Raw genomic sequence first — 27,523 nt, 5'->3', positions numbered from 1 at the left:
CCCATCTCATCCGACAACTTCACATATTCGTTTGACTAGTCATTGCCAATGGTCTTGAATAGTATAGCTTTTTGTTTGTCTTTTTACTGTTTACTTGCGTTACCCACCGGGAGTACAGTTTACTACGGTTTACTGCGGTCTGTTATAGCAAACGTGTGCGTGTGTGGTCCACCAAGGACCCAGAAGGTAACCTTTTCAAAAGGTTGCTATTTTATTTTTATAAAAGCTTGGTGCGTTTTATTGGACTGTTTTGTTGCACAGACGAGGGGAACATTATGCACCTTTGTCGTCGTTTTTTTTCAAATCCTTACACTAAAATTGCCTTAGTTTGGTGCCTGCAGTTCCTCTTTTCCCCAAACGATGGCAGCTTACCCCATTTTCAGATTCCTTTACTTTAACTTTTCCCAGGTATTTTCAGTTAGACCAGGGGTCAGGAACCTATGGCTCTCAGGCTGTATAAGGCACTTTTCATTAGTACATATGGCTCAGAGATAAAATGCTACGCGCGCACTTTATGTTGTAGCATTCAGATGTTTAAGAGCACAATATCGAATATCGGGCTTGCAAAGCCGAAGAAACACTAATATCAGTCAGTCTGGTCCGATTTACAAAGGACACGGTGTTACCTACAGTTTACAGTCAAGGTGTCTCACAAGGTGAATGTACGATGCTAAAGAAACCTTTACACCGAAGGTAATTTTAATAATGTATGTTCACTGTTGAGACACTTGAAAATAAAACACAGAACAGAGTGTAATTACACATAACACATGGGGCGGCAGTAGCTCAGCAGGTAGAGCCATCGTTTTAGGATTAAGGGATCCCAGTTCGAATCCCGGCTTGTCCGTGTCGAAGTGTCCTTGGGTAAGACACTGAACCCCCAATACCCCCAATAAGCAGGTTAGCGCCTTACATGGCTGCACAGATCACGGCCGCTATTGGGAAATGTGAAGCTCAATGTAAAGCGCTTTGGGAAGTCATTGACCTGAAAAGCGCTATATAAATGCAGATCATTTCATTTCATAAAAAGTAGCCAAACACATAGAATTATTTGATAAGATATATATATACACGGCATGCTCCCATCTCACACACGCACCGTACTGAAGGAAAATACATCCATGAACTTTTCGTTTTCAGTTTTTTGGGACCTTTTTACTAAACAACTAAAATGAAAATGAGAGTCAAAATAAGCCTTGATCTCAAGTAACACGCCAACAATTCTGTGTTGACATACAAAAGAAACTCGAGAAAGAACAGTTCTTGGAGCGACTCGTTTTCAGCGACAAGGCCACATTTCATACCAAGGGAAAAGTCTATAAGCATGACGTTCGTATTTGGGGTGAAGATAATCCCAACACTGCTGTTGAAAATGAGGGGGACTCTCCAAAAGTGAACGTGTTTTGCGGTGTCTCCAAGAATAGTCTTTATGGCCCGTTTTACTTTGAAGGAAATGTAACAAGCGACGTTTACCTGGAAACGCTTCAGAACTGGTTAATGGAGGAGCTCATTGCACATGAACATGAAGACTTAATTTTCCAACAGGACGGCGCTCCACCTCACTGGAAGACCACGTTGCGTTATTATCTCAATGACAATCTGCAAGGAAGAGGGATGAGGCACGCTGGTGTGTTGCTGAAATGGCGGCCCCATTCACCAGCTTTAAACCCCTTGTGACTTTTCCCTGTGGGGCTACGTGAAGGAGATGGTGTATGCTCCCAATCTTCCTGTAAACATAGAAGAGCTCAAGCAGAGAATCAGTCCAGCAATGGAGACAGTTAGCCAAGATATGCTTCTGCGTGTTTGGCAGGAGCTGGATTACCGACTTAAGTTACTGTGTCTCAGGCGGTGCGCTTGTTGAACATTTGTGAAATTGTTCACTTAGCACTTAACTTATTCAAAACCAATGATGAATAATGTCATCGAAAATCAGTTCTGAATTAAGTGCCATTGACTGCTTTAGATATCAATTCTCCATTTTCCATTTAGGTAGGTTGAATACAGGCTTTCATTGCAATACCTAATATGTTCAGCACATTTTTACAAAAAAAGTGGTGGCGTTGCTCTTATATCGGAAAGTAAGTTGAAATTTAATCCTGGTACCCCCACTGTTTTTAAAATGTTTGAAGCACTTGTTATGAGGTCCTTAATGTCAACACCAATTTATGTAGTTGTTGTGTATTTCCCACCGGGACCATACTCAAATTTTTTGGATGAATTTTCGGAACTGTTAACAGACTTAGTAACTTATGCGGACAATGTTGTAATTATTTTGGTTATTTTAGTGTTCACATAAACTCCCCATCAAATTCACTTGCAATTGCTTTTAAGTCACTGATTGATAAATTTGATTTTAATCAAATAGTTGATGTGCCCACTCATAAAAAGGGGAACACTCTAGATCTTGTTCTGACCCGGGGCGTAGTAGCCTCAAATGTTACCGTATCTTAATACCATCTCTGATCACTATCTTGTTAAGTGTGAGGTGCTGTCTAATGTTTACTGTGATAAGGAAAATTTAGGCTTTAGCAGTCGCAATATCCGCCCTACAAGGGCATTAGCTTTAAAAGAACTATTACCTACGGTAACTGCAGCCTTCCCTTCGTACACTTGGTCTGTTGACTCACTTACAAACAACTTTAATACTGCTTTGGTTATGTTCTTGATTCTGTGGCGCCCTAAGGCATACATTTCGACCTAAGAAGCATACACCTTGGTTTACTGAAGAAACCAGGTCATTCAAACAAGGTTGCAGGAAACTTGAACGAAAATGGCGCACTACAAAGCTGTACGTCTTCCAACTGGCCTGGTGTGACAGCTTGGTGAAATATAAAGTAGCTCTTGCCTAAGCTAAAGCATCGTTTTTATTTAAGATTATTGTTATACATAAGAATAATCCGAAATTTTTGTTTGACACAATTGCGAAATTTACCAGACAACAACTTAACCCAAATAGTTCTAGTTATTCTGCTAATGACTTTATGGATTTTTTTTTATTAAAAAGATTCAACTCATCAGGAATGAAATCTTAAATGAATGCTTTGTAACCTCGTCCTTCCTCAAAGATGTAGAGGTGTTAGGTAAGGACCGTGTCGGCGGTTGTTCAGAAACATTCTCCAGTTTCAATGATTTGTCCCAGCTTCACTGGTGAAGGATCTGTTTGGGATATTAGGACCATCAGTTTTAAATATTATTAATGTATTTCTATCCTCTGGTATTGTTTCTGTAGCCGTCATTAAACCCACGCTTAAGCGACCTAACCTTGACCCAGAAAGCCTAGGCAATTAAAGACCAGTGTCAAATCTGCCATATTTTGGAAAAAATACTTGAAAAGGTCGTTGCACAGCAGCTAAATGACTTCATGTCAGAAAATAACCTCTTTGAAACTGTCCAGTCAGCATTTAGGGCAAATCACTCGACTGAGACAGCCCTGGCTAAAGAAACCAATGATCTCCTTTTAGCAATAGATTCCGGTGCCTCATCAATGTTACTGCTGCTGGATCTCAGTGCTGCTTTTGATACTGTTGACCACAAAATATTACTTGTTCGTCTGGAATGCATTGGTATCTCAGGAACTGTACTCTCGTGGTTTAGGTCCTACCTGTCAGACAGGATGCAATGTGTTAACTATGGCAATATGACCTCTAAACACTCTAATGTCCCCTGTGATGTTTCACAGGGCTCTGTACTTGGCCCCCTTCTTTTTAGTATTTATATGCTTCCGCTTGGTGACATTATCCGCAAGTATAATATTAGTTTCCATTGCTATGCAGATGACACTCAACTGTATGTGCCACTGGAGACAACTGGACAATTAAGTTGTAGAAATCTGGAGGCTTGCCTTGTTGAGAATCAAAGATGGATGTCACTTAATTTTTTGCGCCTTAACCCAGAAAAAAACAAAATGTTGAGTATAGGTCTAGCTCATTGCCGTGAGTTTATTTCAAACACTGCCCTGAACCTAGACAAATGTAATATCACCCATAGTGACTCGGTCAAAAATATAGGTGTTATATTTGATCCTAATCTGTCGTTTCAGTCACACGTGAAAAATATTACTAGAATAGCTTTCTACCACCTCCGAAATATTGCGAAGATTCATTCGATGCTGTCCCAATCAGATGCAGACGTTTTAATTCATGCGTTTATTACTTTTCGGCTTGATTACTGTAATGTATTGCTTTCTGGTCTCCTGATGTCTAGCTTTAAAAGTTTGCAGCTGGTTCAGAATGCAGCAGCTAGACTTTTGACTAAGACAAAAAAGTTTGAGCATATTACTCCTGTATTGGCTAGCTTGCACTGGCTCCCAGTCCACTTAAGATGTGACTTTAAGGTTCTCTTATTAACATACAAATGTTTGCATGGACTTGTACCCTCTTATCTCTCTGATTTGATTTCCCCCTATGTTCCTGCACGGAGCCTCCGCTCGTAAAATGCCGGTCTACTTGTGACCCCGAGAGCCAAGATGTCTGGAGTATCTATCTATCTATCTATCTATCTATCTATCTAGAGTTAAGACACACTTCTATTCAAAAGCCTATGATTGATGCCCACCTCATATTTTGTATTGTCCTGTCTTTTTCCGACTGCCTGCTTGGTGGTGATACGAAGGAGAAGGACGATTTGAGATGAGTCAGCGGACCAGCGTCTGACCTGAAGCATGTCAACGCCTGCATTGACCAGCTGGCAGAGATGGGAAGCTGCGTCGTGGCCGTCATAGACTTCCTGGACTAGTTTACAGGCTGGGGGCGTCGTTGCTGTCATGCATTTTCCGGACAATTTTTCAACATGTTACCTAGTGTTTACTATGTTTGTGTACGGTAATGCTAAATCTATTTCACCCTGATCATCCTGGAAGGGAGATTACCACTTGTGAGGTCCCTTCTTAAAGTTTCTCTTTTTCCTCACGGTTTTGAGTTGTTCCCTGCCCGCATGTTGGTTTGGATCAGGTAATTGTGTAATTGTAATCCTGTGCAGTCCTTTGAGACATTTTTGTGATTAAGGGCTTTATAAATAAATGTGACTTGACTTGCCTTTTACCTTTTTCTGTGAGCAAAACATGTGATGAACATATAGTATGGTGCTACTAAAGCAGGCATGTCCAAAGTCCAGCAGTTACGCCCCGTGATCACATTTTTGCTGGCCCGCGCCCTCTGTCATTAAACTTGTAAATGGCCCGCCCAAAATGTTGACCGCAGTATGAATTAAAATTGTACCAAAAAGGAACACAATTTCACCGGATGATGGCAAATTTCATTCATGTCGAGCAACTCAGTATCTCACAACAAAATGTTAATTAACAATATATATGATATAACGAAACACATGTACAATATAACATGTTAAACTACATAAATAAACACGTTTGAAAAAAAAATATGGTGTAAGATTATTTTGTATTTTGTAAGGGAAAATCCGACAGTTTGTAAGGGCAGGGAGCCGTGGAAGGTTGACAGGTATGATACAATGTCTTGAATATTTCATGTAAACAGTGCTCCAACTATGGCTGGGATGGGCTCCAGCACCCCCGCGACCCTAATGAGGATAAGCGGTACGGCTAATGAGAGATGAGATGAGTACTCCCACTATAAAATATAATAGATATACTGTAAATTCCCAACAGTCTTTAAATGCAGCAACATGACAAAACAAATTGATTTTATTTTTTGTTCTTGGTTCAAAACATGCGTCGTCAAATCAAAACGCAGAAGGCACAAGCACATATCATCCCTGATTAGAACACATTTTACACTCAAGTATGATTGGACAAACAAATGGACGGAAAGATGCAGAAAATGTGCACGAATCAAAACATATCAAAATACAACAACAATGCTAATCTAGATTGGGACCAAATAAGTCAATTGCAAAACTCACTACAACAACAAAAAAAAAAAAATTAACGAAAAACACCATCAACCAATCATCTTTGTGGCCATGAGGGAGGCGTGTCTCCAAATGATTGACAGGCCATTCTCCTTTCAAATAACATTGCTAGGGAATTTAATGAAGGAGCTCTGTCATTGAATGTATTGAGTACTGTATTGTAACGTAGGTAAAGGAGTGGGGCCACTCGAGAGACCTACCAGGTGTTAGTGTGCATTAAGTTAGCGAAGTCTGCTCATTGTGTTTGGTTAACAGTCTAGACCAGGGGTTGGGAACCGATGGCCGCGAGCCTTATATGGCTCTTTTCATAAGTACACAAGGCTCGGAGATAATATTTTAATCTCAATCTCATCTGTAGCCTTTCTATTTTGAAACAACAAACATGCCAGAACCTTTATCCAGTATGAATATAAATAAATCCCTCTTAAATTTGGACCAACGTTTTTAAAACAAGGGTCCCAGCAAAGTTCTTTCGAAAATGTCACAAAAAACTGCAAACAAGGATACCAACGTATTTAACTTCAGTGCAGACTTTGCTGGGTGAGGAGGAGGAATGCACTAGTCCTGTGTATAGCTCCACCCATACCTACTGCTCACCCAAGTTTTTTGCTCTAGGTGCTTTGCAAGAGCTTTTGGGTGTTTAATGATTGTTCTGTGGTTTTTCATCATATAGTGTCTCAACAATGAACATAAATTGTTTAATGAGCTTCCATGTAGAGGATTATTTAGCGATTTACAGTCCCAACAGGTTCTGTTGGTGTAACACCTTGACTGCAAACTATAGTCAAAATTGTCAGTTCAAGATGTTATTTGTGTGGTATTTTTTGTTTGTAAAATGTACACCTGTAGATGTGTTTACATGTTTACGGCTAACCAAGAGCCGTGCCCCTCTTCTCCTTCAATTAATCACAAGCCAGCATTCGAAAAAATTAAACTCAACATCACTGACACCACAGGAAACCATATCAGAACCTGACCGGTCTTCTGTTACCCACTGCGGCCTGCACAGGTGAGAGAACAACACCGCACTAAAGCTAGCGTTAGCCACCATGCTAATATTAGCTCATGCCATGTGGCCCCTTCCCTGTGATGGGCGCTCTTGCATAAAGACCAGAGCTAATAGGCGCTGGATTTTTTTGGTTCAATGTATTCTTTTTTTTATGTGATGGCTTTGCTCAACGGGTCGCCGCTGATACTTGTGTCATTTGTTAATACTCCCATGTGTGCTCTCTGCGGTGACCAATCACATGCCGACACCAAATAGACATGCAATGTTGTCTGATTGAATGTTAATGCAGGCTCATTTGGATGTTTTATTGTTTTCTTTTGTTTGACGTGATAAAGTGCTCACACCGGGCAGCAGTAGCTCAGGAGGTAGAGCGCTCGTCTCAAAACTGAAAGGCCGCAGGTTCGATTCCTGGCTACTTTGAGATGATGTCAAAGTATCTTTGGGCAAGACACTGAAACAATGGCTCCTGATAAGCAGGTAGGAGCATGGCTGATGCCCCTGTTGTGTGAGTGAGTGGTTGAGGTTTACAGTGACTTCAAAAGCTCTCTATAAATGCAGAACATTTACTATTTACATCAAACAATACATGGGTCATTCCTGTTATTCGGTGCATTTGAGTCCAAGTGACACAAAATGGTATGGTTTGTGTAGAAATTGGCTTATACTTACTTTTAAAATATTTTCTTGAATGCTAAACTCTTTAATGGGGCACACTGATATGTATGTATGAATTAGTTTTAACTAAATTACACGATTGTACTACGAGTATACTAGAATGCTATGTCCCTAATCATGCTTGCTGTTACAACTAGTGAGAAAATCTTACCAATTCATGGTTTTTCTTCCTTTCTGTTTTGCCTTAATGATAATTTTCCTCACCTAACGTAAATTTTAGTTATTAGTGCATTATCCAGGTTTAAAATGTCTACTTATTAGCGCAAAGGGCTCGTGGTTTGATTTGCATTTCTAAAATAACAAATTATCTTGTACTCTCCTCCATGATCTGCTATCTTATCGTGGTGGAGGAGTTTGTGTGTCCCAATGATCCTCGGAGCTATGTTGTCAGGGGCTTTAAGTCCCTGGTAGGGTCACCCATGGCAAACAGGTCCTTGGTGAGGGGCCAAACAAAACGCAGATCAGAAGACGGTCATTGAGGCTCTGGATCGTGTGGACATCGGGGACAGTGCTTCTGGGTTGGCAGACTGGGGTGGTGGTTCCCCTTTTAAAGAAGGGGGACCGGAGAGTAATCACACTTCTCAGCCTCCCTGGTAAGGTCTATTCAGGGCTACTGGAGAGGAGGGTCCGCCAGAAAGTTGAATCTTGGATTCAAGAGGAGCAGTGTGGTTTTGGTCCTGGCCGTGGAACACTGGACCAGCTCTACACCCTCTGCAGGGTCTTTGAAGGTGCCTAAATGTGTTTTGTGGACTTGGAGAAGGCATTCGACCGTGTCCCTCGAGAGGCCCTGTGGGAGGTACTTCGGGAATATGGGGTACCGCACAGTCTTATCCGGGCTGTGCGGTACCTGTATGCCCGGGGCCAGAGTCTGGTCCGCATTTCCGGCAGTAAGTCGGATTCGTTCCCGGTGAGGGTTGGACTCCGCCAGAGCTGCCCTTTGTTACAGATTCTGTTCATAACCTTTATGGACAGAATTTCTAGGCGTCACATTGGAGACATCTGCTCTAAAATATGTTGTGTGCCAACGCTAACCTTTTTTAATGTTTTGTCATGGTTTACTGATGAGGAAAAGCATAGGTGTCCACCTTGTTACGTTTTTTTAATCGCGGGGGCCAATATTTTTTTGTTATCTTGATAATACAGACACTCCCCTACTTACGAACATTCAACTTCTGCAAAACGGTAGATACGATCATTTTTTCCGTACATTGCTGTATGTTAGATTTTGTATTGTGGGCAACATTTTCCGAGTACAGGACATTACTGTAGTGTTTCTTTCTGCCGCGTAGCGCTGTGAGAGGTCATCCAGCATCCACACCGAAGAAGAAATCCGGCTTCTACTTCCTGGTTCGTGTGTAATAATAACAACGTGTACTTGGACGTTTTTATTGTTTAATATCTCGTGCATCCATTCAATATGGTTGGTGTAAAGTGTAAGGAAGAGGTTAGCTGTTTCTTTTGAAACGAAAGTGGAATAAGAAAGCTTAATGCGTTTGAGAAAATGGTCGGAACGCTTTTTTTTCATGGAGGAGGACCTCTTGACGCGCAAGTCCGTAAAGGTAAACCTCACTTTATTTATCTTTTTAGAGCATATTTTTTCATTAAATGTTTTTTTTTTTGTGCAAAACAATACAGGTTACTTAAACATACTTATATAAACCATAAACATACAAAATATAGGACTGAAGCAAATTAAGAACAAATTCAACTTACGAACGGTCGTCCAGAACCTCGTTTATAGGTCGGGCAGCGTCTGCATAGTTAATAAACATTTTAAAAATCTTTCACAGTAAGCATCATATACTAGTTTTGTATTCATCACATTAATAGTAATGCCTAACTTAAGCATAAGTCACATATGACACTTTTGACCTATATCATGTGTGAAGTAATTGTTAAAAAAAATTCATTATATCCTGAGCTGAACCAATACATTTCTCTTACAGTTTGAAAGTCCCTCTTTCAGATGACCGTAATGAAAACATTGAATATTTTAAATTTTTGGAGTGAAGGTTACCATGATGAAATGGAACCCAATAGGAAGAATGACCCACACACTATTTCTACTGACGCTCGCAAGTAAGCGTTTGTTATTGGAGGATAACGGACCGTCAAGTTTAAATATTTTGCCAATTGACCTTAACTGTGGTATGATTTGTGCAGTCCAATGGTGTCTGTTTTGTGAAGCACTACGTTTAAGTTCAATAGACAGAGCTCCTTTTACAAACGTCTCTATTGTACAACACAAATATAGTGCAATTATTTTCATATAAATAAAATCAAACCAATTTCTCCTGTTGGTAAGTACGCAGCAGATTGGGTTTCATTGGTCAGTATTCCCTCCCTTAAAAACAAAACAATTATTGTTCAGATGTGATGTTAGCCATCCTAGACGTTTCCTTGTGCAAATCTTCTGTACAAATCTTTAAAGTATCTCACCAGCTATCGGTTGGTCCAGTGGAGAACATTAAGTAAGGCAAGGCATTTAGCATGTCAGCCTCTTTCTCTAACCCTGATTTTTCTGTAAAATCTGCAAAATGTAAATAAGGTTTACTTTATTCACCACCTTAAGTATTTGTAATCATTTAACCCCAAATAAAATGCATTTTAAGTATTTGGGATTTTACATTACTTTTTGGTGACGTACATGCTCAATTTTGGTGTGTCTGCAGTGCGATGTAATATACTTCCTCAAGAAGGGTCAGCCATAAGATTATCCATTTTTTTTCTCCTCAATAATTTGATGAACTACACTGTACTTAAATTTGTTATGCAACCTAATGTTATGAATTAATATGTTTTCCTTTTTTACTTGTTTTACTTTTATTTTCTAAAATCTTTTATGTTTTCCACCCTGTCAAAATGTGCTCAATTGCCCCCCAAAAAGACTACAGTTCCATAAAAACCATTTGCAGGAAGTGACATTATTTGATTTTGGTGGGAGTTCAATTGTGTAAAAAAGTAAGCTTCAAATTTTACTCTTCTTATTTTTATTAACTTCATATAGTATAGACATATGTATATATAATGTATATGAACAAAATGTTTAAAAAAAATAAGCTTGATTAGAAATAGGCACGGTGGAAAACATTCTGAGACATTGTTTAAAAAAACAAGCTAAATCTAAAATCGTATCCATCCCTGACCTAAACCACTATGTATTTGTTAGTGTTACAATATTAAGAGTCTTAATAAACCATAAAAATATGAAATATAGGATATTTTGAAAAGAATAATGACACCGAAATGTTGCTGCAAACAAAACCTCATGTAAAGTTAGTAAAATGTCAAAAGGAGGCAAAAAAACAATCATTTTGCATGTGCACACATCACAGTGCTACTACGGCCCGACATACATTGGCCTAGCTCTCGAATGAAAGAAAAAGGATAATTTCATGCTAGTTATGTAACTCTAAAAACTATTATTTCGGCTCTAGACCAGACCTAGACACTCGGGTCCTCCAGTGCCGCATGTCCTGCATCATTTTGGAGGTTACTCTTCTTTTTGTAAACCTTTTTTATGGGCAAATATAAGCACTTTTAAAGTACCTTCAAAGCCAATTTTAAAATTTTTATTTTACTATTAAAAGGAGAAATCCAGTGCTGTTCAAAAGAAAGGGATCCTAAACCTTAGTTTCAAACCCTAACTCTGTCCCTAACCTAATTTTGGAACTCTAAAGCCCTAAACCTCACCCTTGCTGTGACCCCAACCCTGAACCCTGTTTTAAACTGTAACCCTAGCTCGAAACATATTTTGAAACCCTACATTCAGTTTAGAACCCTAAAATGAAGCACAAACTTTAGTTTAACCCTAGCTGTAACCCTAGCCCTAACTGCTTCAAACTGTAACCCTAGCTCTAAAAGTATTTTGAAACCCTACTTTCAGGCAGGACATGCTGCCCTCGAGGACTGGAGTCCTCAAGTGATTTCTAGAAAGTCCTTTGTTTTCAGAAAAAAAGTGAACATCCTTAACATTTGTCCCAGGCACTGAGCAAATGATTCCCAATCAGCAAGAAATATCACAGTTCTATCTCTGATTTGTCCGTGCCCGATTCAAGTCAATAATTGCTAAATCATGACTTAAGCGGACAACAGAATTCAAGTTGGGTTAGTTGAAACAAACAAAGAAGCACGAATAAGACCAACAAACAAGTAAATATGTAACAGTCCTTCTAAACAAAGTTAAATTCTGTGCAAGAGGATGTGGAAATCCTTAGCTGTGAGGCCCAAACCATTTCTTATACCAATCATTTAGTTAGCAGATTGGTAGTTGTAGGTTACTGACCAGTCATTCCTAGCTTTCTAGCTGGCCTAGAGTCTGACCTGCTAGAGTCTTACGATTTCCCTTTTGTGGTCTTGGTGTTCCGGCTTTCATTTTTGCGCACCGCGTGTTAGAGGTTTCCTACCACCTCGATGTAGGTTGGCAGCTCTCCTTCCTGTTTGTACAGCCGGATTGATTGAAGGCTGTTGACAGGGGGCAATGGGGCACAATTCAGTGACATCAGCACACATAAACCAAGATTTCAAATACAACTTAAAACAATCCTACTATGAATTATCTTAATGCGAGATATGTATGTAGGAAAAAAGCCCATCACAACAACAACTACTAAATCCTTCTTTTCTCCCTTTTTATGTTTGGTCACTGACTTGAAAGACACATCCTTACCCCCATCATCACAGAGCCCACACATCTTCAGTGAATTACAATAAAGTATGATAACATAAAGTTTGTGATTGTAATTAAAACATTCATGACAATGTATGAATCATGATGAATTATGCCACTTGTTTATAACATGTGTCAGGTTAGGATATTCAGACATGCCACCTATTTCGTTTTTACCGCCTGCTCTATTGGCTTCAACAATTTTGGGGTTCACCCCAAAACTACTGTGAAAGTGTCAGCTTTCCCCCAAATCACGCCCCAGGGATGTGATTCGTAAACACATGTCAATTTTTTTTTTAAATGAAAGAGCGGACAGGTTTCGCTCTCTTCTTGCGTGCTGGTCCAACAACCTAAGGTACTACGAAGCCATAAAACAAAAAGGATTGCTATAATGATAGATAGATAGATAGATAGATAGATAGATAGATACTTTATTCATCCCCGAAGGGAAATTCACATTTCCAGCAGCATCCCTGAGCTGAGAACAATACAATAATAAAGCAAAAAGAATACAATATACAAATACCCAGTGTGACGTGCAAATGCCCACTGTAGCGTGTTATATAGACTAACTAAATAGTGCTACACAGAATACATATTGCAATAAGATTCGGTAATATGCAATGTAGGTGGTGTGGTTTACTGTGGGCTTTTACTCTGCCGGGTAGAGTTAAAGAGCCTCATGGCATGAGGAAGAAAAGATCTCTTCAGTCTGTCCGTAGTACAAGACAGTGACAGCAGTCTGTCGCTGAAACTGCTCTTCTGTCTGGAGATAATGCTGTGTATTGGATGCAATGGGTTGTCCATGATTGACAGCAGCTTTTCCAGTGCCCGTCTCTCAGCTACTGTTGTTAGGCTTTCCAGCTCTTTGCCCACAACAGAGCTCGCTTTCCTAGCCAGTTTATTGAGACGAGAGGCATCCTTCTTCTTGACGCTGCCTCCCCAACACGCTGTCGCATAGAAGAGGGCGCTTGCCACTACTGTCTCATAGAATATTTTCAGGAGCTTTTTGCAAATTTTGAAAGAGGCCAGCCTTCTGAGGAAGTAAAGTCGGCTTTGCCCTTTCCTACATAGAGCTTCTGTGTTGGCAGTCCTGTCCAGTTTGTTGTCCAGCTGCACACCCAGGTATTTGTAGGTCTGGACAAATTCTACACATTCTCCTTTGATGGTTACAGGAACCGGGTGAGTTCTTGTTCTCCTGAAGTCCACCACCATCTCCCTGGTCTTGGTGGTGTTCAGGTGCAGGTGGTTTGCGTCGCTCCATCGGACAAAGTCCTGAATCAAATTCCTGTACTCCTCCTCCTGCACGATCGCAGTGTCGTCGGCAAACTTTTGCACATGGCAGGACTCAGAGTTGTACTTAAAGTCCGATGTATATAGAGTGAATAGGAACGGAGAGAGCACGGTCCCCTGCGGAGATCCTGTGCTGCTAACCACAGTGTCCGATGTACAGCCCCCATGTTTCACATACTGGGGTCTGCCTGTCAGGTAGTCAGTAATCCATTCTATAAGGTGTGAGCTAACTCCCATCTCTGTCAGTTTCCTACTCAGTAGCAGAGGCTGTATGGTATTGAAGGCACTGGAGAAGTCCAAAAATGTAATCCTCACAGCCCCCTTAGCCCTATCCAGGTGAGAGAGGGATCGGTGTAACATGTATACTATAGCATCCTCCACTCCCACCTTCTCCTGGTAAGCAAATTGCAGTGGGTCGATGGCGTGACGGACCTGTAGCCTCAGGTGGTGCAGCAGCAACCGCTCCATGGTTTTCATCTCATGTGATCTCAGGGCGACCGGCCTGAAGTCGTTGAGTTCCTCAGGTCTTGATTTCTTTGGGACTGGGATGATGCAGGATGTTTTCCACAGCTGAGGGACCCTTCCCTGTTCAAGGCTCAGGTTGAAGATGCGCTGTAGAGGGTCTCCCAGCTCAGACGCACAGGCTTTCAGCAGTCGGGGGGATACTCCATCTGGACCAGCTGCCTTGCTGGTTCGCAGCCTTCTCAGCTCTCCGCACACCTGGGCTGCAGTTATTTTTAGTGGGGGGATGTCTTCAATGCTAGTGTCCAGAGGGGGAGGGGGAAGGACAGCTGCAGTACTCAGGGGTGAGGATGAGGCGGAGTGGTCAAACCTGTTGAAAAAGTTGTTCAACTGGTTGACTCGCCCCACATCTATATCCACAGCCACACCCTGCTTGGTGCTGCAGCCAGTAATTGTTTTCATCCCTTCCCACACCTCCTTCATGTTGTTGTTCTGCAGCAGTTAAAATTGAATAAATAATGGCACATGGTCCTGTACTGCAAGTCTGTCCGAGCTCAACTGTCATCCTCGCTGTGCCACATAACCCCCCATCCTTTACGTGTACAGGGTTTGGACACTTTTTTCAAGGCCAAATTCAAGGACTTTTCAAGCACTTTCAAGGACATGTTTTTTTATTTTTCCAGTAATTTTTAGGAAAGAAATCAAGTGCCAAGGGGCAGCACGGCGGTGCAGTGGTTAGCCCGTGTGTGGCACAGTTCTAAGATCTTGGGAACCTCCTGTGTGGGTTCAAATCCAGCTACTGGACTTACTGTGCGGAGTTTGTATGTTTTACCCGTGCTTGCGTGGGTTTCCTCCGGGCACTCCGGTTTCCTCCCACTCCCAAAGACATGCATTTCAGGTGGATTGGCCAGTCCAAATTGTCCCTAGGTGTGAATAAGCAAGCGAGTTGTCTGTCCCTGTGTGCCCTGCGATTGGCTGGCAACCAGTTCAGGGTGTCCCCTGCTCACTGCCCGATGATTGCTGGGATGGGCTTCAGCACCACCGCGACCCTACTGAGGATAAGCAGTGCAGCTAATGAGATGAGATGAGATCAAGTGCCGAGCAAAATATTTTTTTTTTGTTGACTTTGGATACTAAAATACACACACACACATATATATATATATATATATATATATATATATATATATATATATATATATATATATATATATATATATATATATATATATATATATATATATATATTAACCGGCTTCCTAACGTGCATGACTCCCCATTTCCCATAAAATAAAGGGCTTGGCTTGTGTGAGAACGTCACACGAGTGGGTCCTGTATCTGTTCTGGTTCTGACAACATCACTGTGTTTGTCTGCTATAAGATATATTTAACTGAAAATTGGTGATCCGAACAACCAATGATTTATAAAGGAAAATCTTGAAAATGATCAGGGGTGCCCAAACTTTTGCATATATATATACATATATATATATATATATATATATATATATATATATATATATATATATATATATATATATATATATATATATATCCCAGTTGCATCCAGGAGATGTTTTGGGGCGGCAGTAGCTCAGGAGGTAGAGCGCTCGTCTTGGGATAAAGGGATCCTAGTTCGAATCCACATATATATATATATATATATATATATATATATATACACATATAACCACATATATATATATATATATATATATCTCATCTCATCAGCCGTACATATATATATATATATATATATATATATATATATATATATATATATATGCAGCACGGCGGCGCAGTGGTTAGCGCTTGTGCGGCACAGTTCATGTCATGGGAACCTGTCGTGGGTTCAAATCCAGCTCCAGACTTCCTGTGCGGAGTTTGTATGTTCTCCCCGTGCTTGCGTGGGTTTCCTCCGGGCACTCCGGTTTCCTCCCACGTTCCAAAAACATGCATTTCAGGTGAATTGGCCAGTCCAAATTGTCCCTAGGTGTGAATGAGCGAATGAGTTGTCTGTCCCTGTGTGCCCTGCGATTGGCTGGCAACCAGTTCAGGGTGTCCCCTGCCCACTGCCCGGAGATGGCTGGGATGGGCTCCAGACCCCCCGCGACCCTAATGAGGATAAGCGGTACGGCTGATGAGATGAGATGAGATATATATATATATATATATATATATATATATATATATATATAATATGGAAATAGATATATAACTTAATTCACTTTCAAATGAATTAACTAGTTACTGTAATTAATCGCTGGGCTTAGTAACGCACACTGCACTGTTTCTAACATTTTTAAGCAACTTTTTTGGAGAACGTTTTAATTGATTACCTGTTGCGCATGCAGGACGTGGGCAGGTCCAGGGGGTGGGAGTCGAAGACAGTACGGTTTGGAGGTGGCCGTACAGACTCGCGATTTAATTCCATCTGCTGCTCAGGGTCCCGCAGTTTTAGAGTGCACGGTCCTTGGTAGGGTGGTGGCTCCTCGCCGTCAGACAGTGAGATGGTAGGCGGTAGGTCCATGATCAAGTCGTGACGCAGAAACGGAAACGTGGGCTGGAAGAGGCCAGCATCGGGTGCAGGAGGGAGAAATCCCGGAGCGAAGCGCCCCAGGGGGTCCGACGCTCCTCGGTCCGAACCGCGGGGTTTGAACCCATACTAACAAACATAAGGGAGGTAGCCAGTGAGATTGTGATGTCATAGCAGGAAACAGGAAATCTCCAATACCTCATTTCTAACACTGCTTGGACCGTCCGAGCTCCTCAGAACCAAGTCCTGATGGACGAAGGCACACACAAAATTTGGGGGAATACTTATCACTTCCAAGTACAGGAGAAGCAATCAATCAATGAATGACAACAAAATAATAAATTCATCACCGGTTCAGTGGATTAATCATTGTTATACTTTTTGGAATTGAACATTTTAAAGTTTAAAAAAATATCATAATTAAAGAGCTTTTATTCATATAAATAATGTTGTAAATAATTTGTCTTTTCAAGTATTCTTAACCATTTGAGTGCCATTGACGACACTTACACTACCATTCAAAAGTCTGGGGTCACCTAGACAATTTTGTGTTTTCCATGAAAAAGTCACACATTTATTTATAAAATGAGTTGTCAAATGTCTGTGTTTTTTTTTGCCCAAAATAATCTCTTCCATTTGTTGGCCAATCTCAGATATCACTTTTTCTTTGGCACTCTGTCTTGAAGGCCAGCATCTCGGAGTCACCTGTTTACAGTACATGTTGACACTGGGGTTCTGTAGGTTACTATTTAACAAAGACTGAAAAATAACTGAGCAGACAACATTAAGGAATGGACTGGTGCCAACTTTGCCATGACCCAAGAACAGGCCATGAACCTTCAGCAACGTAGAAGGCTTTCCAGACCTGCATCCTCATTTGCGGTTAAGGGATCCGTAAACCGGGGATTTAACCCAGCTTCTCAAACTAGTGACTCCAATGTCCTTGTCTTCTTGCTTGGTTGTGCAGCGGGGCCTCCCACTTCTCTTTCTACACTTGTTAAAGCCAGTTTGTGCTGTTCTCTGAAGGGAGTACTACACATCAATGTATGAGATTTCTTAGGACAAGAATAGACTATCGAATTTCACGTTAAAGTTGTCTTTTTCTGGCCATTCTGAGTTTAATCATACCGCCCAATAATGGATAGATAGATACTCTATTCATCCCCGTAGGGAAATTCACATTTCCTGCAATATGCTCATGTTAAAAAATAAAATAAGAGATATAGAATACCAAAATACCCAATATAACATGTAGAATAAAGAGCATTTAAATAATGTTCACAAAAAATATACACTGTAATAAAAATAAAGCAAAACATGCAAATGTGAGGTTGGGTTTTAATGTGGGTTTTTACTCCCCCGGGTGGAGTTAAAGAGCCTCATGGCATGAGGGAGAAATTATCTCCTCAGTCTGTCCATGGAACAAGACAGTGACAGCAGTCTGTCGCTGAAGCTCCTCTTCTGTCTGGAGATGTTGCTGTCTAGTGGATGTAGTGAATTGGCCATGATTGACAGCATCTTGTTCAGTGCCCGTCTCCCAGCCACAGAATAGAATAGAATAGAATTTACTTTTATTGTCAAAATGTGATGCTGCAGGAACTCGACCTGCTCAAAATAAATCTTTGAGCTTGTTTTTGACAGATTATTCTGGTTTGATGTCGGTAAAGTTTTATCTTTTTTAAAAACAATAAACAACATGTTTCTCTATTATCTGATATCGTAAGGGCCAAACAAATAATAAGATCATCACACAATCATTTTGAGAAGACGTACACTACGGTTCAAAAATTTGGGGTTGAACAGAATTGTTGTTATTTTTGAAAGATAATCATTCTCATTTTTCAATGTAAATAACATGAAACTAATCAGAAATATACCCCATACGTTTTTAATGTGGTACATAACTATTTTAGCCTCAAATGTCTGTTTCATTGCAATGTCTCTGTTGGTGTATAGAGGCCCGTTTCCAGCAACCAGTACTTCAGTGTTCTAATAGTACATTGTGTTGGCTAATTTCATTAGAAGGCTAATGGATGATGAGAAAGTCCTTGTGCAATTATGAACAATTTAGCTGGTTAGGGAAGTTATAAAACTAACCTTCCTTTGAGCTATTTGAGTATATGGAACATATTCATGGGTGTGGTTAAACTTTCAGAATGGCCAGAAAAAAAACTTGCACGTGAAACTTGATAGTCTATTCTAGTTCCAAGAAATGAAGGCTTTCTATGCAAGAAATTGCCAAGAAACTGAAGATCTCCTACAATGGTGTGTACTACTCCCTTCAGAGAATAGCACAAGCAGGCTCTGACCAGAGTAGAAAGAGAAGTGCGAGGCGCCACTGCACTGCAAAGCAAAGCAAAGCAAACAATAACATTGGTGTTGTTTAAGACATAGATACCTTACAGGTCCCCAACAAGCAGCTTGGTTAAATAGTAAACGCAAAACACCAGTGTCAACATCTACAATGAAAAGGCAACTCCGATATGCTGGCCTTCAAGGTAGAGTGGTCATATCTGAGACTGGCGAACAAAAGGAGGAGATTAATATGGGCAAAAGAACACAGACATTTGTCAACATATCAGATTTTTTAAAATGTGTCATTTTTATGGAAAACAGCAATTTGTCTGGGTGACAAAGCTTTTGATCCGTAGTCTATGGCAATTATTTGAACTATTTTTTTTAATGGAAATTTTGCATTTTTTACATTTTACATCCAGATTGTATTTACAACAATAAAATAAAATATTGAAATTAGGGGAAATAACGGGAGATTGACAGACGGGTCGGTGCGGCGTCTGCCGTCATTCGGACCATTCGGATAGAGTCTGTCGTGGTGAAGAGGGAGCTGAGCAGAAAGGCAAAGCTCTTGATCTACCGGTCGGTCTATGTTCCTACCCTCGTACCCTGACCGAAAGAACACGATCCCGGATACAAGTGGCTGAAATGAGTTTACTCCGCAGGGTGTCTGGGTTTTCCCTTAAAGATAGGGTAGGAAGCTCGGTCATCCGGGAGGGACTCTGTGTAGAGCCACTGCACCTCCCTATTGAGAGGAGCCAGTTGAGGTGGCTCGGGCATCTGATAAGGATGCCTCCTGGACGCCTCCCTTCGGGCAGGAGGCCCCGGGGGCGACCTAGGACAGACTGGAGAGACAATGTCTCTAGGATGGCATGGGAACCCTTCAGGATCCCGTCAGATGAGCTGGAGGAAGTGGCTGGGGATAGGGACGTATGGGTTTCCCTGTTAAGGCTGCTGCAACCCTACCTCAGATAAGCGGAAGACAATGGATGGATGGATGGATTGAAATAAGGGGGTCAGTTTATATGTGCATATATGGTTGTGTGTCATCAGTAGCGAATGGTAAGCAGCACGTGTGATGGGGTCATGGCTTATACAGGAACAACAAACCAACAACCAAAAAGTCAGCGGTGCAAATGTAAGCACAGAAATAAGAATAAAATATATAAGAGTGATGAATTTTGCTTGACGGGCGGCATGTGGCCCACGGACTATAGTTTGCCCACCCCTGCTTTATAATGACATTTTGGACAGCACGCATCTTTGGCTCATTTTCATTTCCACTGTCATTATACAGCTGATTTTTTCCCCCTGGTTTCCTGTAAGGACATTTTGTTAGTAGTTTAGTTCCTACTTGTTTGGTTGTTCCAGGTGGTCATGTCAGGTTTGGTTTTTGGGGGATATTTCATTGTTTTGTAAACCCTTGTCTGTGTTACGGTGTGACACACCTCCTATCACCAGAGGGCCCCGACCGGGGTTTGAACTAGGCATAGGTGTGTACAATCATCTCACACCTGTGCCCAGGTTCCCAGAACTCTTTAAAAGGACATTGTGTCACTTTCACTTCCATTACGCCAAGTTTGTTTGTGTTTGTTTCTAGTTTCTTTGTCACTTTAATTCATGTATTTTCAGCTCCAGTTTTGTTTTTTGTTTCTGGTTTGGACACTTCCTTGTTTAGTCAACCCGTTTTGTTTGCTACTTGGTACCTTTTGTTATGAAATACAACCCCTCGCCTTGAGCCAGTGCCTCCAGTTCCTGCCTCACCCACATGGGTTAACCTACCACCAGACAATAACAGATTGTTTGTAACTTTGTACCCCCTTTTGTTACCTAATACCAGCCTTCCTTTTAAGCACCCCTGTCACAGTTCCCCCACTTGGGTCCACCCCAGAAAACCTAACAAATTGTTTGCGGCAAGTTCTCAAATTATCAATTTTGCTGTTTTGGTCGGCAATGAAGTTGCCAACTCACCATTGTGATGTGTCTGCATGACACGGCAGCGAGCGGTGACGGCGTAGGTTGCCTGGTGAGCCGCGTCCGAGCAGACAGCCGGTAATGATTAAGCACGCAGGTAATAACCACCACCATCACCATCATCACGACGACGATCACCACCAACTGAAACAACTCCACCTTTGCTGCACGCACAAAGAAACAAAAAAAAAAAAACACCCGACAAAATGAATGCTAATATTTTGGTACAGTAGCCTTTGTTTGCTATTACAAACGTTTCCTGTACTTTTTCACCAGCTTTGCACACACTGCAGGAGGGATCTTGGCCCACTCGACCACACAAATATCCTCTAGATCAGTCAGTTTTCTGTGCTGTTGCTGAGAAACACAGAGTTGGAGCTCTCTTTAAAGATTTTTGATTGGGTTCAGGTGTGGAGACTGGCCGGGCCATGCTAGAACCTTGATATGCTTCTTTTGGAGCCTCTCCTTGGTTTTCTTGGCTGTGTGCTTCGGGTCATTGTCATGTTGGAAGACCCAGCCACTACCCATCTTCAATGTTCTGACTGAGGGAAAGAAGTTGTTCCCTAAAATCTCACAATACACCACCCCAGTCATCCTCTCTTTAATGCAGTGCACTCGTCCTGTCCCATGTCCAAAAAAACACCCCCAAAGAATTATGCTACCACCCCATCCTTCCCAGTAGGGATGGTGTTCTTCAGATTGTACTCTTCATTCTTCTTCCTTCAAACACGCTGAGTGTAATTATGACCAAAAAGTTCTATTTTGGTCCCAACTAACCACAAGACTTTCTCCCATGACTCCTCTGTATCATCCAAATGGTCATATGCAAACTTAAGACAGGCCTTGACATGTGCTGGTTTAAGCAGGGGACCTTTCGTGCCATGCATGAATCCAAATCATGATGTTTAAGTGTATTGCCTACAGTATCCTTGGAAACAGTGATCCCAGCTCTATTCAGGTCATTGACCAACTACTTTTGTCTAATTCCTGGGGTGATTCCTCACTTTTCTTAGAATCATTGAGACCCCACAAAGTGATATCGTGCATGGGGCTCCACTCTGATTGAGATAGACTGTCATGTTAAGATTCTTCCATTTTCTAATGATTGCTACAACAGTGGATCTTTTTTCACCAAGCTGCTTGGCAATTGCTCCATAGCCCTTTCCAGCCTTGTGGAGGTGTACAATTTAGTCTCTGGTGTCTTTGGACAGGTCTTTGGTCTTCACAATGTGACAAGTTAAAGTCTTACAGATTGTATGCGGTGCACATGTGATTTTAGGCAGCTGACTACCTCAATTATGTGCATCTGATTCAGGATAATACATGTAGTGCAGGTGGACTTCTAATAGGCGGATTAACAGATCTTTCAGGGTCAGAATTCTAGATGATACACAGGTGTTCAAATACTTGTTTGCAGCTGTATCACACAAATAAATTGTACAAAAATCATGCATTGTGATTTCTGGAGTTTTTTTAAGTTCATCTCTGTCACAGTGGACATGCACCTAACAAATTGCTCACTGAAAAGCAAAGCACGGAAAACCATTTACTGATGGCGAATATTTTAAAGAAGCATGTGTGCGTGTATGCGTGTGTGTGTGCGTGTGCGCGTGTGCATGTGTGCGCACGCGTGCCTTCTGCATTGCTGCTGTTATTTCAAGATATTTTCTGCAACAAGATATCATTGATGAATGGTATAGTCGCTGACCATATTACTTGTCTTTTTGATTGTAGTTTATAGTTGATGAAGAATGGTTGATTATGGTTGATTCTTGTGGTAAAAAGTTGAAGTCAGAATGGCTACAGGCCTTTTCCATATGTTGTTTACATTTATATCATCGATGAAACTAGATCCCTTAAACGAGAATGCAGGAAATCTGAAAGAAAATGGCGCGCTACCAAGCTTGAAGTTTTCCATCAAATCTGGTGTGATAGTTTGTTGAAGTATAAAGCGGCCCTGGCCTCTGCAAAATCAGCCTACCTTTCGAAAGTGATTGCGTCACAAAAGAACAATCCCAAGGTCCTTTTCGACACTGTAGCATCGCTAACAAGGCAACAGACTATCCCAGATAGCTCCACCCATTCTGCCCACGACATAATGGTCTTCTTTACTAAGAAGATCCAAAGCATACAGGAAGAAATTGCTAAAAACAGTATTAATTCAACACAAACTAAAGCACTCAAATCTCTAGATGCACGACATGGTGGCTGTCTAGGTATTTTGTCCCGTTTTAGTGAACTGTCACTCGATAATCTTAAACAGATGGTGAATACGGCCAAACCGACGACTTGCCAGTTCGACCCACTTCCAGGTTCACTTATTAAAATTCTCTTTGGCGTTCTTGCACCTTCAGTTCTAAATATTTTAAACATATCACTCTCTTCAGGTGTAGTTCCAGCAGCTTTTAAGTCCGCCGTTATTAAACCCACACTGAAACGACCCAACCTTGATCCAGAAATCTTATGTAATTATAGACCTGTGTCAAACCTACCTTTCCTTTCTAAAGTACTTGAAAAAGTAGTGGCACAGCAGCTGAATGATTTCATGTCCGAGAACAATCTCTTTGAATCAATGCAATCAGGATTCAGGGCTAACCACTCTACTGAGACAGCTCTGATTAAGGTAACCAATGATCTCCTACGAGCAATGGACTCGGGCGCATCATCACTTTTGCTGCTGCTGGACCTTAGTGCTGCATTTGACACAGTGGACCATATTATCTTGCTAGAACGGTTGGAAAAATGGATTGGTCTCTCAGGAAGCGTCCTATTATGGTTCAGATCCTACCTCTCAGATAGGACACACTGCGTTAAATATGGCGAATTGACATCTGAGCCATTTAGTGTTACTTGTGGTGTTCCGCAGGGTTCAGTGATTGGCCCCCTTCTCTTCAGCATTTATATGCTTCCACTAGGTGATATTATTCGCAAGTATAATATCAGTTTCCATTGCTACGCAGATGACACTCAACTCTATCTCCCGATGGAGGAATCTGCCACACTAAACTGTGGAACTTTGGAGGCCTGCCTCACTGAGATAAAAGAGTGGATGTCACTCAATTTCCTGCGTCTTAACCCTGAAAAGACTGAAATGTTAATTATTGGTCCATCTAAGTCCTGTGACTTATTCTCTAAAACCGCAGTGAACTTGGACAATTGCCACATCACACAGAGTGACTCACTTAAAAATTTAGGTGTCATTTTCGACCCTGATCTGTCCTTTCAAACACATGTGAAGAAAATTACTAGAACCGATTTCTTCCATCTCCGTAACATTGCTAAAATTTGTCCTATACTTTCTCAGTCGGATGCGGAAATCATAATTCATGCGTTTGTTACCTCCCGTCTGCACTATGCACTACTTTCCGGTCTTCCGATGACCAGACTCAAGAGTCTTCAGCTGGTACAAAATGCTGCAGCGAGGCTTTTAACAAGGACAAAAAAGTACGATCACATCACCCCAATTTTGGCTAACCTGCATTGGCTCCCTGTTAGCCTAAGATGCGATTTTAAGGTTCTCCTACTACTATACAAAATCATACATGGACTTTCCCCCTCATATCTTTCAGATCTGATCTCCCCCTATGTCCCGGCCCGAAGCCTTCTTTCCGAGAGCGCCGGTCTCCTGGTGATCCCAAGAGCCAAGAAGTGTTCCACTGGTTCGAGAGCGTTCTCCATCCGGGCACCGGCGTTGTGGAATGCTCTTCCCCCTGAGATCCGATCTGCAACCTCGGTGGAAATGTTTAAATCTAGGCTTAAAACTCACTTCTACTCTATAGCATACGAGTAACCTAAACTTCTTATATGTAATAACTTGTGAAGCCCTTAGAAACTAATTGTGATTAAGGGCTATACAAATAAAAATGACTTGACTTGACTTGACTTAATGATGAACAAGAATAGTGGAAGATAAATAGGTCAGTTATACCAGTGCCCCGCTGGAATTTTATCTTTCCAAAAGTTAAGGCCAATTATTCAATATTTTTGCACTCTTCAGACGAGGAACTGTAACAGTCATCCATATCAGTAGGTGGCAGTAGATTTTTATATACTTTTTATGCACTAATTATCTGCTCTTGAGGTAGCACAGTACATTTAGTAACTTAATTTGTTTAACAAAGCGGTTTAAGATTGCACTGTAAAAAATAAAAACATAATAATTATTTTTTATATTAAGTATTCTTTTTTTATTTTTATATACTAATCATCTGCTTATGAGGTAGTACAGTGAAATATTTGACATAACTTCATTTTCAAACATTTTCGACGGACGGTGTGCCACAGAACTTTTCTAAAAATGGGGCGGCAGTAGCTCAGGAGGTAGAGCGCTCGTCTTGGGATCAAGGGATCCCAGTTCGAATCCCGGTTTGTCGTTACATGTCAAAGTGTCCTTGGGTAAGACACTGAACCCCTAATACCCCCAATAAGCAGGTTAGCTTCTTACATGGCTGCAATACTAGGCCGCTATTGGGAAATGTGAAGCACACTGTGAAGCGCTTTGGGAAGTCATTGACTTGAAAAGCGCTATATAAATGCAGATCATTTCATTTCATTTCATTTCATAAATGAAAGTGTACCTTGGTTCAAAAAGGCTTGAAAAACAGTGAGTTATACGATTAAAATGTCTATCCATGTTGTATATTTGGACTGGTGTAAAATGACAGCTCTGTTGGATGTTAAAAAAATGTTGTGTGAGCCATTGATCTTGGTGTGGCACACTGATTTACAAGGAAAATTGAAAGTGGCACTCCGCACCTGGCGGTTGCTGACCCCTGATCTAGATTATACACAGGTGTTGAAATACTGCAGCTGTATCACATAAATAAATTGTTAAAAAATTATGCATTGTGATTTCTGGATTTTTATTATATTATTATATTTTATTATATATATATATATATATATATATATATATATATATATATATATATATATATATATATACATACACACAGTATATATTATAAAACCGTTATTGACATGGACAGATGCACACACACACACACACACACACACAAAGGACCAGATAGACAGCGCCAGCTTTGTTTGGCAGCAGTCTGCTCTAAATGCTCAAGCGCCTCCCAGCACACACTTTTTTTAAAAGGGTGCACTAAAGGTCATGAGCACACGTGAACACACACACAAAGTCTAGACAGTACACACAGTGCTGCAAATACCCAGTGACCAACCACATACACAATTTATACCATTTTGTAGACATCATTGTTAAATCATATCACAATTTTGTAATTTTTCATGACTGTTTTTCACCTTGAATTGTTTGTTTGCGGCTTTTTATTAGGCACAGGCACAAAAGCCCTATCAATTACTAACTGATAAAAGGAACCAACAAAATATTTTTACAAAATAAAATGCAATAATATAATACCTAAACACGTGCACAAAGAGGGTAGCTATAGCTGTAGCTTTAAGTGCCTATTCCATCATTTCCTAACAGAAAAAAAAACAGAATCTTACCCCACAAAAGGGAGATTATAAAAACTAATAAATGACATTTAGAACCTACAATTATACCACGAGTGATTCCTTTAGGATATACTACTAAAATATACTTTATATAATGATGACGTATATCTAACAAAAACATCTAAACTGTCTTTTGGGAGCTTTCTTTAGTGAGCTGTGCCAAAAGAGCCACAATTCCCATCTATAATTTTTATTCATCCCTGATTAGATAGTCGAATACAATTAAATCAGTGTAGGATATTGTATTTGATATTGTTGGGCAATCTAATCTTTTTATGACTGTGGTTAAAAGGATATGGTGAACATAACGTATCAAATTCAACAAGGTATAAGAGCAAAATATTTGAATCAACTTGATACATTGAATTATCTTTATTGTTTTCGATATCAACTTTGTGAAACTTTTTATGCAACATGATTAGACATGGCACTCCAGGGTTAACATGTAATAAAGACTTTAAAAGAAAAAAACTGACTTAATAAAAATATTTACAATGTAGTGCTTAGAGACTGGCCTAAGTTATAGTAATATGGCAGAGAAAGAAAAGTGCATCAAAATGGTAGTGCAATGCAAAGTAGTGCAATAACATTTATCAGAGAAAATTTAATTGAATTCAGTCGATTCATTGATTATCGTGATATTTGAATCATGTTAAAACATTCGTAGCAGGTTTTTCTAAGATTTTGCATACGTTTGTCCTTCAATCCAATGTGGACACATTTCCAGCCATAATTTTAAACGATTGCAAAGGTTTTGGTTTTTCTCTCGCAGCCCAACTCACCACAAATTTGTGTCGGCACACACTTGTCTTGGTGGTGCGTCCCGGCTGCGGGATACATGGTCGCCCGTTTCCTTTAAGATGTGGAAATTCCGGCAATCCAAGTTTAAATGATAAATGGATTGCAAATGTTTTAGGAAAGCAACAAAAACGCTGGCAGAACATGTGTCCTCGCAGGTCGGCTGACATGGAATCACTGAGAGTGCACCACCTTTGCTGCCTCTATTCTCCCACTGGCATTCCCACACAAACCTAAAATAGTTGGCTGAATCCCCTTAACCCCCCAACAACACACACACACACATTTCTTTTGCCTATGAACAAAAGGGCGTTCCTTTAATGAGGGTTTTGTAAGGAGGCTGTGTGGCAAAGACAGATGGGGACTATAGGAGCAAAGTGTTGAGTGTGGAGGGGAGGAGGATAGGATCTTGTATAATGAGGAACTAGACTTTCATCGT

General features: G+C 40.8%; 2 protein-coding genes across 3 annotated transcripts in view; one reads left to right on the top strand and one right to left on the bottom strand.

Moving 5' to 3' along the window:
* Positions 1-780: 780 nt before the first annotated feature.
* On the bottom strand, positions 781-27,290 carry LOC148363525 (protein TMEPAI-like). 2 transcript variants are annotated; one of them, XM_088337448.1, is made up of 5 exons: positions 27,069-27,290; positions 20,797-20,963; positions 16,729-16,776; positions 16,334-16,659; positions 781-1,727 (listed from the first exon to the last, which is right to left on the bottom strand). In XM_088337448.1, the coding sequence occupies exons 1-5, from the start codon at positions 27,124-27,126 to the stop codon at positions 1,589-1,591; spliced, it is 738 nt and encodes a 245-aa protein (XP_088193574.1). In that variant the 5' UTR covers positions 27,127-27,290; the 3' UTR covers positions 781-1,588. The 2 variants fall into 2 exon arrangements, with proteins under 2 accessions (XP_088193574.1, XP_088193575.1); XM_088337449.1 differs by lacking the exon at positions 781-1,727 and adding an exon at positions 5,642-12,034.
* Positions 8,907-27,523, top strand: part of ccndbp1 (cyclin D-type binding-protein 1) — a 121,455-nt gene continuing 102,838 nt past the window's right edge. Inside the window, exon 1 of the mRNA XM_088337441.1 lies at positions 8,907-9,129. The gene's annotated coding sequence lies outside the window, so the exon portion shown is untranslated. The remainder of the gene's footprint in view (positions 9,130-27,523) is intronic.

This window comes from Urocampus carinirostris, chromosome 6, assembly GCF_059441175.1.
Source record: "Urocampus carinirostris isolate Australia breed hairy pipefish chromosome 6, RoL_Ucar_1.0, whole genome shotgun sequence".
Classification (NCBI taxonomy): domain Eukaryota; kingdom Metazoa; phylum Chordata; class Actinopteri; order Syngnathiformes; family Syngnathidae; genus Urocampus; species Urocampus carinirostris.
This window is presented reverse-complemented; position numbering and strand designations above follow the sequence as displayed.

Bases quoted from the DNA above. Each gene is read 5' to 3' on its own strand.
- LOC148363525 (XM_088337448.1), bottom strand. From the start codon at position 27,126: ATGTATCCCGCAGCCGGGACGCACCACCAAGACAAGTGTGTGCCGACA. The intron at 16,777-20,796 runs GTGAGTTGGCAA...TTCGTCCATCAG, and splicing joins CATGCAGACACATCACAATG to GACTTGGTTCTGAGGAGCTC. The intron at 1,728-16,333 runs GTAATCAATTAA...CTATGTTTACAG, and splicing joins ACGTCCTGCATGCGCAACAG to GAAGATTGGGAGCATACACC.